Below are 12894 nucleotides of genomic sequence, written 5' to 3' on the forward strand. Positions count from 1 at the left end.
ATAAAACCAGTGGGTGCCAGAAGGAGCCACCCGAGAACTCGGCCAAAGATGATCGCCAAGGCCGAGAGACGGGATGGAAGACAACAGCCCCCTCCACACACACACACCAACAGCCCCCCACCAACACACCGAATCGCCCATAACCAGCACCACTCCCATGGAAGCAGACTCTCCTTCGAACTTGCCCCACCCCGAAGACTCATCGCCCATCAATCCCAGCCCACAATGTGCTACTGAATATAAAACTGATCTAACAACCTTGGACTTTGCCTTTTCTGAATGGAGACTTTCCGCTCTTGAAGGGCCCAGCGCTGTATTGCACTTTCCTGAAAACAGAGCTTTTTGAACAAGAATTGTGATTGAACTCAACCAATCTGTCTAAGTCTAATTTCTGCTTCAGTGTCTTTGCATTTTCCTAAATCTGAAGAAATCAAACGAGCACGCAGTGAGTAAATTGAATAACAAGTGATTGGCAAAGGCTTTTGCCGTGAGGCGCAGATAACGCGCTCCCTAAATTGTGGACAGAATCCAACAAAATACAAAAAGTCCTGCCTAGCTACAAAAACAGATATGCTCAAACCTCATTGAATAAAGTACATAAGCAGACAAGTATATTCACATATTAAATCAATAAAAGAAACGTTTTAAGCATATAATTATACCTACACACCAAATCAATAAAGAACTAGATAACTCGACATTTTTTGATAGGGGGTAATGACAAAGGTTTTTATAACTTTATGATCTGATATGTATATCTGATCACTTTGAAATAACAAATGTTTTTTGATATATTGCCTGAATAGCTTAATGAGCCTTAAGGAACTGTTTAATGCATGCCTAATGATTTTCTAAATCACGGACACTGCCAAAGTCGTCTAAAAATGTTCAGTACTTGATTATATCTTATGTTTTGACTAATGCTAGACGCCAGTTTTCGATTACTACTGGAAGTTCTGGACAGAGTGAAATATTAAAATAAATAAATAAAATAAAATAAATAAATAATAGATCACCAAATGATTCCTAGGCGCGGCACCGCTGCTGCTCACTGCTCCCTTCGGGGATGGGTTAAATGCAGAGCCAAATTTCACCGCACCCAGTTGTGTGTGTGACAATCATTGGGACTTTAACTTTAACTTTAAAATTAAAATAACCCTAACAAAGAAAATATATGGTTAGAAGCATGATTAAACTAAGCATATGATGACGTAAGCAAGTACATGGAGTATCAAAAGAACAAACAAACAAAAACATGGTAAGTGGTGAGTACAAAGTTTGCATAGTCAGGGAACATTAATAAATTGATGATGTCACAGCCAAAAGCTCACATAATTCCGCACAAAATGACAAAATTGAAAGAATGATGAATGGGCGGTGCGCGACAGTGGGCGAAGTGGATGTATGTGCAAGAATGGTTTACAGGAAGGATACTTGGAGATAAAACCGGTAGAGGTGCCAAAGGAAGAGCGGCAGGAGGAAAAACAACCAAGAACCCAGCCAAAGGTGATTGCCAAGGCCGAAAGATGGTGTTAGAGTGGTGCTCACTCTAACTTATTTTTGCAAGACGGGAGACAAGTAAGTCCTTTTAAACACCTGCAGGTGGAGAGTCCATTTGTCGCTGTGCGTACAGTGATGATCGAATGAGGTCTGACTCAGGCCTCCTGCAAGAGCATATTTATTGAGAACAAGCAGGGTGGGGGTGACATTGGACATGTTTGGTGGTCACCTCAGCAACTGGTTAATCAGTGCGGAGGGTCCCAGCTCATTGTTTTACAAGGTTGTGGAAACAGAAACTAGTGGAACATTCTAGATGACTAACTAAGCAAGAATGTTTCCACACCATTTGGAAAGTTTCAACAACTGAATGGTTAAACTTTTCAGAGTCAAGGAAAGATAAAAGGTTTAAACAAAGTTAATAATTCTAGTCTACATTCCAACATAATCATACAATCAAGATAATCAAGATAATCTGTGAACCCTAACAGACGGGATGGAAGACAACAGCCCCCACACACACCGAATCGCCCATAATCAGCACCCACCACCACGGAACCAGCTCTCACCGAACCAGCACCCACTCCCATGGAATCAAAATCTCCTGCGAACTTGCCACACCCCCTGACTCATCACCCATCAAACTCGGCCCACAGTGGCATGTGCAACTGAATATAAGCTGACCAAAGAACCTTGAACGTTGCCTTTTCTGAATGGAGACTTTCTGCTCTTGAGCATAGTCGCACAAAAGGCCCAGCACTGTATTGTCCTTTCCTGAAAACAGAGCTTTCTTAACAAGAATTGTGATTGAACTCAACCAACCTGTGTAAGTCTAAATTTTGTTTTGGTGTCTTAGCCTTTTCCTAAAACTGAAGAAATAAAACGAGCACGCAGTGAGTGAATTGGATAACAGGTGATTGGCTATGGCTTTTGCCGTGAGGCGCGGGTAGCGCGCTTCCCAAATTGTAGACCAAAAATCCAACAATACATTTATTGACAAACAAAAAATGTACAGATGAGAGGGTGACCGTCAGGGCCGGACTGGGAGTTTTTTTTAGGCCAGGAATCAGTTATTTAACCACCCTGGCCTTGCCCACACGTGCATGTTCACAACCACACTTAAATGCATGGGCACAAGCAAAACGCATACGTGCGCACACACATGCACACAATCATTCTTTGGGTTTTGTTGTGAGTGGTACTGGAAAAACAAATCAAAATCTCTAGAATGAGGGCAAGCAAAATAATCAAAAGGTCTCTCTGAGTCTGACTGTCTGTCTGTCTGTGTGTGTCCTGAGTTAGCCTTTCCCTTGCACTGGTCCCTGGACTTGTCTTGCTAGTATACTCTGCATCTGCTGGAAGTGTCATAACAACCAGTGACCTCACTTGCACCGCTCGCTAGAAACAGCAGCCGGAATACTATTAACACACCCCTTCCTCCACACGTGCTCTGTGTGGTTGGTATACGGACTGTGGGGGCGGGTGTTAATTGATATAAACCAATCGTCTTTCCCTCCTTACATGCTCCTGGCCTGAGTGGCCTGGCCTGTCTCTCTGATAGGCGAGCCGCCGCACCGGCAGACTTTTATAAAAAAAAAAAAAAAAAAAAGAGAGAGAGAGAGAGACTCAGGCCAATCCTAGGCAGGCGCTTCGGGAACACTCCCGGATATCCCGATTGTCAGTCCGGGTGTGGTGACCGTACTTAGCGGATTTCACTTATCGCGGGTGGTTTTTGGAACCAATTATCTGCGATAAATGAGGGATTACTGTATATTACAAAAGTCAGTCAGCTTTATTAAGGGGACTTTATAAAAGGGACTTTATTCTTCATTGTGATCAGCCATTTTTATTATAGAGTTATTTTCAAAGCAACTTATTTTAAAATTGTAACAGGAGCTCTGTTAGAATGAGTCAATCCATTAGAATAAGTGCCCCCCCTCCCAATTCAAAATGGGTTTTATTTTTCATTTTTAGAGGGTAAGAGAAAGTACAAATGGAAACCAAGCGTTTATCTTGACTGAAACAGATTCCTTTTTTATTTTAAAATTAAAACTCCACGAAAAGGCAATCACACTCAGTTCAGGTGTGTTCATTGGACAGGAGCGGCCAGGGTGGCGTCAAGGGCGCTCTGCGCGTCGCTGATCTGCTGCTTTAGCCTCTGCTTTGTGGCGTCATTCTGCGCCGTCCTCAGCATTTCCCGCATGTCGGCGATGGCCGCTCGGTAGCCGGGGGTGTTGTAGAACACTCGGATGGCCTTGTCCCCGCTGCACGCCAAAAAGCGGCCAGTGACATCAAAGCGGAGGTCCGTGATCTCTAGGCTGTGCACGTCGAGCAGCTGCTCCTCCAGTTGGCCGCTGGAGGCGTCGTACAGGGCCACGTCACGGCTGTGGCTGATGGCCACCACCCGGCCGTCGGGCGACAGTGCCGCTAGGCTGCCAGGGGACGAGGCACAGGCAACGCTCCTGAGCAGGTATGGGTCTTGCTGCTTCTTGTACTCCACATCCGTGTTCCACAACTTCCACGTCCCGTCTTTGGACACCGTCACCATTCTGAAAGCGCACGGGAGAAGCCTAACTCAGCGTTTGATTCTGCCGAGGCCCGGCGCCGGTTTCAGAACGAGCTCATTGAAACCCAACAGCCGGTGGGTATGTCGGGTTGCCATACTGGACAACGGCGGTGCGCAAAGGCAATGAAGAAACAAAGTTGTACCTGCGAGAGTCATTGGAGAAGGCAAACGCGTGGACTCCCGCACAGTGGCCTTTGAGTTCAAAGGCTCGCGTCACCCCCTTAAACTCGCCCGTCTTTGCAAAGCACACCTCCCACACCTTGACGTCAGGGGTGAAGCCGCAGGACGCCACGAACCTGAGAGCAAAATATCACGCTCGCCCTTTCGCTCACTTGTGCGGTGCCAGATGCGACGACTGACCTGCCGCACGGGGAGATGGTGGCGTAAGAATTGGTCATCTGGTTGGTGTTGATAGAGGCCAGTATTTCACCTTTCAGGTCCCAAATGTAGATGGTGGTGTTGGCCGTGGCAATCATGATGAACTTGCCTGCAGGGAACGGCTGATTGACAGCTAGGGTATGATGGTCTTTCTTTTTTAACCATACATTTTGGGCCTACGTACCGGTCTCCGCGATGGCCATGTTGAGGATGCTGCCCTTGTGTTTGGCCGGGAAGTCGTCGGGGCTCACCTTGAAGCTTGTGGTCCCGTCTGCCTTTTTGCTCATTTTGAAGACGCACATTGTGTCGCTGTTAGCCAGCCAGGCGATGAAGGCCCTGCGGGTGGAAGGGGCGACACACGGCCAAGGAAGAGGAGGTGAGCAGCGAGTCTCGCCAAGACGCTGTTTTGACGGCCAGAAGGGCTCCTCAAAAATGCGGCTTTGATGGCAAGAAGGGCGGTGGCCAGGTGCCCAACATGCCACGCAACCAACCTGGAGTCTGGGCTGAAGCGCACCAGCATGGCGTGGTCCAGCTCCACGTTGGCCCTCAGACATTTGTGCTCTCGCTCCTGGAAGTCTTTGGTGCTCCATATTCGCACGGTGCGGTCGTCGGCGCACGACGCCAAGTATTTGCCGTTGCTGCTGAAATCCAGGCAGGTCACATTCCCGATGTGGCCCTGAGGAAGACAGCAAAACCTCCTTGACGTTTTATTGTCGGGTCATCTGTGCTCCTTTGCGACACTATTGACACGCGTATTGAGGGGTTGACAACTTTCGCGTTTACTTTCAGCGTAGAGGCCAACAGGGGATGGCTGAAGTTATGTTGTGACAATTTGTCTTTGCGGCTGCGCTGCTGCTTGAGTTTCTTTGCCGCCGGTTCCTTTGCCGTGACCCCTTCAGCTGGAAGCATAGAAAGCGCAGCGGTTTTGACTTGAAATTTATGACAACCTTCTGTGGAAGTCTCTGCTGTTTCCACCGTGTTGAAATCACTCCGCTACCATCCGTCCTGAGCCTTTTTTTAATGCACTGCAGTACAATAGTGTGCAATTGTTAGTAGGAAATGGACACTCCAAAAATAACGGGTTAAATAATAGATTTCTTAACCCTTACGATTCAAGGCTCAACAGGTGCCGTTGGAAAGGTGCTACTTGTCATTCAACAACAAATAATATGGGCCAGAGAGAAAGAACATCATTTGTACCCGTACTTCGGAAACGGTGCGTAGTGCGGAACAGACTATTTCAGCTCAAGAGTTGGTTTCCAATGCAAAGAATTACATGGCTAACACGTCAGAGTTGAGTCATCGCCGTCTCCCGTTTCAGCAAGCAAATCCGTAATGACGCTTGTGTGAGCATGTGCGGCAGCAACAGCAGCGTGAATAAGAGCACGAAACACTCTGAACTATCAAAGTGCAATCACCACGCTAACGTTAGCATCAACGCTCCTGTCAACTCCTACCGGTACGACTGCTCGTCTGCACGGCTTCTTCTCGTAGTTCTTCTTTCCGCCTCCCCACGGTAAAAGCGACCAGGCTCACCAGAGCGCCCAGTAACAAAGACAAGACTGCCAAGCCGAGCAACTCCATCTCTCTCTGCCACGTAATTTGACTCACGCCGCTAAGAATGACGGGATTTTTCTTATTCCTGATGTTTTCTTAGGCAGTTGCTGAACGCCAAAGGCGCGTTGTCGCCAATTGCAGGCTTGGTGTCGAACTGCATTGCAGTCATCCCAGCTGAACATAGAGAGACGGCTCTGGTGGTGCGCTTCCGCTATGGAGACAAAGTCAGAGAAGCGATATTGAGATGGCTTGGACATGTGCAGAGGAGGGAACCCGGCTACATAGGGAGAAGGATGCTGAGGATGGAGCCACCAGGCAGAAGAGAGAGGCCAGATATACACAGATAGTGCCATCCTATATAAGCTAATGATTCAGAGTAATGCTTAGAACAGTAGTTGATGTGAACTAAATGCACATAAACAGATGATTACTATTCAGTGCTTGGCATTGAATAGGGAGGTTTAGAAACAATACAAAATGAGCTTTTGGTCACAATTGGCGTATTGGTTTGTTTGGAGTCGTTTTAATGAAGTCCTCTGAGGATTTCACTCAAAATGAAGCAACTAAAATCTCTAGCAGTGGATATGGCCCACTGGCTGCTTGTTTGTAAGTTATTTATTGGGCTGTTCAGTGTCTTTAATAAAAACGAATGCATCCCCTCGGAGAATTGTTTTCAGGAATGTTTGCAGTTAAGAAGCACTATGGCAAAGCAGTAAGACCATCTTCTCAATTGTCCTTTATGTGCAGACATGGCTGCATATGAGCGCAGGCTGCAGAAAAATAAATTAAAAAAAGAAAACCGCATCGCTGCGTATCCTCTTGCGTTTGCGTGTGTCTCCGCCATCATCTGTCCGAACCATGCGAGGATAAGGTCGGCCAACATACAAATGACTGCATAGAAAAATAAACATATGCATTCTCTTTAAGACCGTGTCCAAAACAACAGTGGATATGATTTGAAAACACTTTCCCTCAAGCACACGCCCATTGCGTCTTTAGAGCATAAGGAATGAGTCGTCTGGACTCCGGGCGGCTTTCTGCATCCTCTGCCAATGAGGCGAGCCGAAGGTGTCGGTGGCGCTCGTTTGGAGAGATTGGGAAAGCAAAAGCAGCGATGACCTGAATCCTCTTAAAAGCTCAACTGGCGCGAGATCACTTCTTCCTGTTGTGCTGCCTCCGCGCTTGCAGTCTTTGCCGCACACCGCTCGGCTTTGAGCCCGCCCCGATGGAGAAGGAAGGAGTTGCTTGGGAACCTGATTGGGAAAAGGCAGCACGAGACTCAGAGAAATTTCTTCCTCCCAATTCCAAGTCAGCATAATAAGAGAGGCGGCTCTTGATGTGCGGACTTGGCTCGAGGAGGCCAGACATTCAAAACGTTCACCACGAGCTTTGGATTAAAGTTTCTACATTCATGACGTACCAAAAGGAGCAGCATTGAAAGCCTGGACCGGTGCGCTGGCATTTCCAAAAGGAATTGGACCAGTGGCTGTGGCAGGGCTCTGACGGAAATTGGGAGTGGATGTGCCTGTAGCGGAGAGTCATAAAGCAGTTGGAATGAAGAACGATTTGGATTTGATGTCAGATATTCAAGTTGTCCTGTTGAAAATAATGACCGACCGCATCTGCCACCGCGGCTCTCGAATCACTTCAAAACTCAAATAAATCGACCAAAAGCGCAGCTTTGACACGAATAACTCACCGGCAGCCCCGAAATTGAAGCCTCCCATCTTATTGGCGACAGGTGTCCCGAACTGCGGTTGCGAAATGGTAGCGCCAAAGTTAAAGCCGCCGGATGCTGGTGGTGGAGCAGGGCCCGAGGGTGTTTGCTGTGGACCGCCGCCACCGAACTTGAAGGATGGCGCACCAGGAGTCTGACCGGCCTGGCCGAAAGCGAAGGCGGTTGAGGCACCTCCAAACGCTGGTTTGCTTGGCGTGACAAAAGCTGACGGTACCGCGGCAGAGGTGGCAGGTGCCCCAAAGTTGAAAGGGATCGCGTTGGAAGCGGGTGCAGCTGACCCGCCGCCAAAGGTAAACGGCTTAGGTGCAACGAGCGTGGAGCCGAAGCTCGACTGGGGCCCCAAGGCTTGAAAGGACGACTTTCCAAAAGTGAACGTGGTCTGGGTCGTGGGGCCAGCGGCACCGTCATTGGCCGTGTTGGCTGCAGATGCAGGGGCAGCGGCGGCCATCGCCAAACCTCCGAACGAAGCCGTGCTTGTGTTTTGACTGACTGTGGCCTGACCAAAGGCAAACACCTTCTGGCCTGCGACTTGAGATGTTGTCTGTGCAGCTCCAAATGTGAAGGCGCTCGTGGAGGTGGGGGCGGGAATGGCGGCCACAGGAGTTGTGCAGCCTCCGGCTCCAAACTGAAATCCCGGCGTAGAAGCTGGCGCTGAGGTGGCACTCGCGGTCATTGAGGGTGGTGCCGACCAGGTTCCGAAGATGGATTTTGTGGACGGCTGGGCTGCGGGGGTTGTGCTGCTGGTGGAGCCTGAGGTGGCGGCTGCGGTGGAGGCCACTTCAGGGAAGAGCGAAGAAGCAACGGTGCTACTTGTTGAGGATCCAAATAATGAGCAACTTAAAGAAACCGCCCCTGACGTTGTGGCGGAGGTTGCGCATGACGGTGGAGCAATGGTGGCTCCTGCCGTACCTGAGACTGTTGTGGATATGGCGGCGGTGGCAAAGCCCGCCGTGGCGGAGCTACTTCCAAAACTAGGGTTGAAGTTTTGGACCGTAGGTTTGCTCTCTAGGCTCGTTACAATTAACGGGGCGGAGGTGGCGACGGCAAAGATGGGTTTGAAACCTGAGGCCGGCAGAGGGTTGGAGTGACTGAGCGCGGCGGTCGTGACCAGGGGGGGCTTCGGTGCGGCGCATGCAGCGGGAACACCGCCGAGCTGGCTCGACGATGTTAACGGGCCAGCGGGAGGTAATGAGAGAGCGCCGCTGGCGGCCTTGGAAACCTGGCCTGGGACTTGAGTGAAGGCAGAGGTCTGGTCCACGCTGCTATGAGCAGGCTGAGACTGGGAGACGGGCCACGGCTTCAGGGCGTCAGCTACGGGCTGCGCCTTCAGGCTTGAGACGCCCGGCGGTACCGGTGTCGTCAATGTTGAAACTGCGGACAGCAAACAGACACGTTGTGGTGATTAGCCTTTGACCTCGTTAAGGGCGATTAGTCTCCTACACTGGGCGGTCCTACCTGTGGTGGCGCCGGCAGCTGATGCACAGCTCGTAGGACTCTTCATTTTCAGAGCCTCTAGGAGTGGGTTCGAAAGCGCAGGGGCTGGCTCGGGATCCGGAGCGATGACCGAGGGAGCAATGCTGCAGGGTTTGGGCAGAGGGGCAGCCAGGAGGTGGCTCAGGGTGAGTGTGCCGGAGATGACGCTGGCGCTCTTTGGGGCTGAGGTGGTCAACGAGGCAGGTGCGATGGACGTCAATGAAGGGCTGGAGGACTTTTCCGGTTCAGCAACTGCACAGAGACAACAACAAGCTCAGGCTTCATGTGGCTAAAGTCCCTTTTTTTTTTTTCTGTTTTGATGTTAAACTAGAATTGGTGTCTTGGGCAACACCAGTTTCAGGTAGTTGAATTTGTGGTTCTTGTCATCAGCTCACCGGGTGGCTCCAGAACTTTCTGGATCTTGCTCATGGCTGCTGCCTTCTCTTCATCCAGATCCTTCACAGTGATGGTGTAGCCCAGCTCAGGTGGTGGGGGCTTCAGATTAGTAGGCAGAGTTACGCGAGGAAGGAAGGTAATAAATAGATACATCAATCGATAGAGAGATGAATTAAAAATGACAAAAAACCCCCGACAGGATTCATACACCCACATGCACGGTAAAACTTCTTTCCATATCCTAAAACCTTCCAAGGAAGCGTGAGAAGTCATTTGCTTACGAGTGAAATTGCTTACGAGTGAAATTTGGTCATCCCGCTTACTGGACACGAGCTGGATCCTACGCTTTCGCTTTCCACCACTGCCGGCAAAGTTTATTGAGCTCGTGACTGGGACCTTGGGCACTGGACTCTGTTTGGCTACAAGTCAATACAACCATGACCACACAATAGGCATAACCCGCGGAACAAAGCCACTTGAAAGACTTACGCGCATCGGGCGCTTTGTCCAACGGGGCCCTTTCTGATGGCGGGGAGGACGCTGGGCCGGGAGAAAGGTCATCATCCTCTCTGGGAAAAGAAAATGGCCATTTGCAAAGTGTCACTAACGTTCAATCGCATGTGGACGCGTGCAAACGCACCTCGGCCTCTTGGCGGTTCTGTCTGGTGTCTGCGAACGAGACGAACCAGGGCTGGACATGGGTGAGCTCTGCGCAGATGGCTTCTTGAACTTTCAAATGCAAGCAAGCGTACGGTCAGCACTTCAAGCGCTTTTTGGGCACTTTAAGGCCAACGTGAAAGGCATACTTCCAGAGTGCTTGACAGAGGCGAGGAAATCATGGTTCCAAACAAAACAGATTATCCAGACGGTGAAAATAATAAATGTTTTTTGGGCTTTAAGATAACGCAGCAGCAAACAAGGAAGGCTTGAGCCCAGATTGAAATCTCAAACTCTAAAAATAGTCAATAGCCGCAGCCACGAGCGCAACGCGGCAAACGAGTTACCTGCGCGAGGCCCACTGAAGAGCTGTAGGAGCTTTGGATGGGGTTTCTATTGGAACCCGGTGTGCCTCCAGGGGCGTGCGCTCCACTGGCAGAGCTGATGGATGAGGTGCGGGACCTCTTGAAGGTGGACTCTTCCGCTGCAGCTATCATCCCTCGTTTTAGGCTTCCTGGTCTGGATTTAAAAGAAAAAAGAAAGAAAAAAAAAAAGGTACTGAGCAACAGACAGAAAGTCAAAGGCAGGTGTTTTACACTCACTTGGGGACCAGTTGCAGTGGCGCTCCGTTGGGCAAGAGGGGCTCAAAAGCTGAGTGGGCGCTTCCTCCGCTGTCGTTACGCCTGGGGAGCAGATTTGGAGCACGTACTGTGAGCCCCCCTAATATGTGATGATAATTTTGATCGAGACAATCGTGATATGAAGTTTCAATGCCATTTTATTTCTACTGGCAGGTACGGGTTTTGTTTTTGACACTAAGGCGGCGACAGTCGAGTCGACATTAGAGAAATTCATGATGTTATTGTTATTTTTTAAGTAACAAGTGTGGCGCAACTCCTTGGTGTCAAGATTTGCTTACCTTCTCTTGCTTCTCTGCTCAGCAGTGAAGCTTCTATCTGCATCGTCGACCTCTCGCTTGTGGCTATCCTTTAACACCTTTAGCACGCTCTCTCTGGAGCAGGGGTCCTCGATGGCCTTGGGCACAGCCGCGCAGCTCGGGTGCTCCAAACTAAAGACAGGAAGAGAACAAATGTCCAGAGTCAGTCATCAGGAACAACTTAATTTTTCGGCATTGTCCCTCTGCATTCACCGGAACAGTAAATAACATCGACTCAAACCTGGTGCCGCTGTGGTCGGGCCGGGCGATTTTGACAGTAACCGGACTATGAGCAGCCAGTGAATTCCGAGGCGAGAGGATGCTCTTCTTCCTGAAGCCATCCCACCTAACGGGAGGCAGGACCCCCACCGGGGAGGCGCCTGGCTGTTGAAGCGGGTAGTGCCGCTGGGGGGTGATGGTGAAGTGTCCCACTGTGCCCGACGGCTCCCTGAAACATTTAAGGACAGGAATTCTTCACTCTTTCCTTCAAATTAGTTGACACGATGTGATCCAATGACTTGACTTAACACCGGCCTGATCTTTTATTTTATCTTGAATTCAGTTCGAGATGCAGAGAGCAGGGGAGATCATGGTGTACCTAAAGCAGTGGTTCTTAACCTGGGTTCAATCGAACCCTAGGGGTTCGGTGAGTCGGTCTCAGGGGTTTGACAGAGCCCCCACTGAGGAGGTCCGAACAAACCTGTTTTATCGTGTAGCTTCTGATTTGCCAGTGTGTAATTTGTTGCGAGTTCATGCATTGTGTTGGTTTTGTTCTTTGAACAAGGTGATGTTCATGCACAGCTCATTTTGTGCATTAGTAAAAAAAACATCTATGTCTTGAATTACAAAAAAATAATTTTTTCACTAACGAGGGGTTCGGTGAAGGCGCATATGAAACGAGTGGGGTTCGGTACCTCTAACAAGGTTAAGAACCACTGACCTAAAGAGTGTCTGGCGAACAGTTAATTGAAACGTACCTGGTAAACGAGAGCCTCCGGTTCGGGGTGCAGACAGCATGGTTAGGTCTGGACAACATTTCCCGCAGTTGCTCCCGGGGGTTCCGGACCACTCTGGGCATCCCGAAGTCGCCGGTCGGACTTTCTGGTTTGCCAATGTAGCTTCCCATGAGAACGTCCCCGGGGCTAAAAAGACACGCGTTGCTAGCTATGTGCCCCCCGCGATGGATCGCAGCGCCGGCCGGCCTTTGTCTGAAAGCTCCCAGCGACGACCCGCGTGGGTCACGTCGGCAGACGTCAAGCGTTGTTCTCCGCGACACCACCGAAACGTCGCTCAGCCACCAGTCCCAAAAGCGGCGCAGGTAGCCGGCTGCAGCGCTAAATCCAGTCCGAGGATTGAGGCCTATTCTGGCGGCAAGCGACGTTCCGCGACGCAGGACAAACACGCCACCACAAACCACAAGAGTTGCAACAATGTATAGATAAGAGGGGAAGAAATAAAGCGAGAGACTGACTATGCCTAAGGCAGAAAGTAGTACTACTTTTCTCTCTCTGGGTGACATGGCGGCTGCGCTCCCATCATGCTGCTCTCCACTACTACGTCGTCTTCTGCGTTGGATAGCAGGAGTATGACTTTGAAATTTGGTACAGCAGCGCCACTCAAAGAAAGCAGTGGTATTACACTAACGCTCACCTCAGGCGCGGGTGTGTACCTTGAACCCGATATACTTACATCAGA

The 12894-nt window shown here is 49.8% G+C and overlaps 2 protein-coding genes across 3 annotated transcripts; both read right to left on the reverse strand.

Annotated features, from left to right (window-relative positions):
• Positions 1–3504: 3504 nt before the first annotated feature.
• On the reverse strand, positions 3505–6077 carry tbl2 (transducin beta like 2). Of its 2 annotated transcripts, none has more exons than XM_088398300.1 (7): positions 5899–6077; positions 5225–5340; positions 4933–5117; positions 4626–4777; positions 4424–4550; positions 4207–4359; positions 3505–4046 (listed from the first exon to the last, which is right to left on the reverse strand). In XM_088398300.1, exons 1-7 carry the CDS (start codon positions 6023–6025, stop codon positions 3587–3589), a joined length of 1320 nt encoding a protein of 439 aa, XP_088254426.1. In that variant the 5' UTR covers positions 6026–6077; the 3' UTR covers positions 3505–3586. The 2 variants fall into 2 exon arrangements, with proteins under 2 accessions (XP_088254426.1, XP_088254427.1); XM_088398301.1 differs by lacking the exon at positions 5899–6077 and adding an exon at positions 5551–5885 and having other exon boundaries at positions 5225–5466.
• A 521-nt stretch (positions 6078–6598) lies between these two features.
• Positions 6599–12781, reverse strand: pom121 (POM121 transmembrane nucleoporin). The gene is made up of 13 exons (XM_088398292.1): positions 12177–12781; positions 11441–11647; positions 11182–11331; positions 10865–10945; positions 10610–10781; positions 10246–10334; positions 10095–10174; positions 9903–10024; positions 9605–9704; positions 9192–9461; positions 7698–9107; positions 7419–7523; positions 6599–7251 (listed from the first exon to the last, which is right to left on the reverse strand). The coding sequence occupies exons 1-13, from the start codon at positions 12716–12718 to the stop codon at positions 7151–7153; spliced, it is 3429 nt and encodes a 1142-aa protein (XP_088254418.1). The 5' UTR covers positions 12719–12781; the 3' UTR covers positions 6599–7150.
• Positions 12782–12894: the final 113 nt, after the last annotated feature.

Source organism: Syngnathus floridae, chromosome 15 (assembly GCF_059516105.1).
Source record: "Syngnathus floridae isolate MCC-2025c chromosome 15, RoL_Sflo_1.0, whole genome shotgun sequence".
Lineage (NCBI taxonomy): Eukaryota > Metazoa > Chordata > Actinopteri > Syngnathiformes > Syngnathidae > Syngnathus > Syngnathus floridae.

Bases quoted from the DNA above. Each gene is read 5' to 3' on its own strand.
- tbl2 (XM_088398300.1), bottom strand. From the start codon at position 6,025: ATGGAGTTGCTCGGCTTGGCAGTCTTGTCTTTGTTACTGGGCGCTCTG. The intron at 5,341-5,898 runs GTAGGAGTTGAC...CTATGCTTCCAG, and splicing joins GCAGACGAGCAGTCGTACCG to CTGAAGGGGTCACGGCAAAG. The intron at 4,360-4,423 runs GTCAGTCGTCGC...TTTTGCTCTCAG, and splicing joins ACCATCTCCCCGTGCGGCAG to GTTCGTGGCGTCCTGCGGCT.
- pom121 (XM_088398292.1), bottom strand. From the start codon at position 12,718: ATGTCACCCAGAGAGAGAAAAGTAGTACTACTTTCTGCCTTAGGCATA. The intron at 7,524-7,697 runs GTGAGTTATTCG...TCTCCGCTACAG, and splicing joins CTTCAATTTCGGGGCTGCCG to GCACATCCACTCCCAATTTC. The intron at 7,252-7,418 runs GTACGTCATGAA...TTTCCCAATCAG, and splicing joins TTTCAATGCTGCTCCTTTTG to GTTCCCAAGCAACTCCTTCC.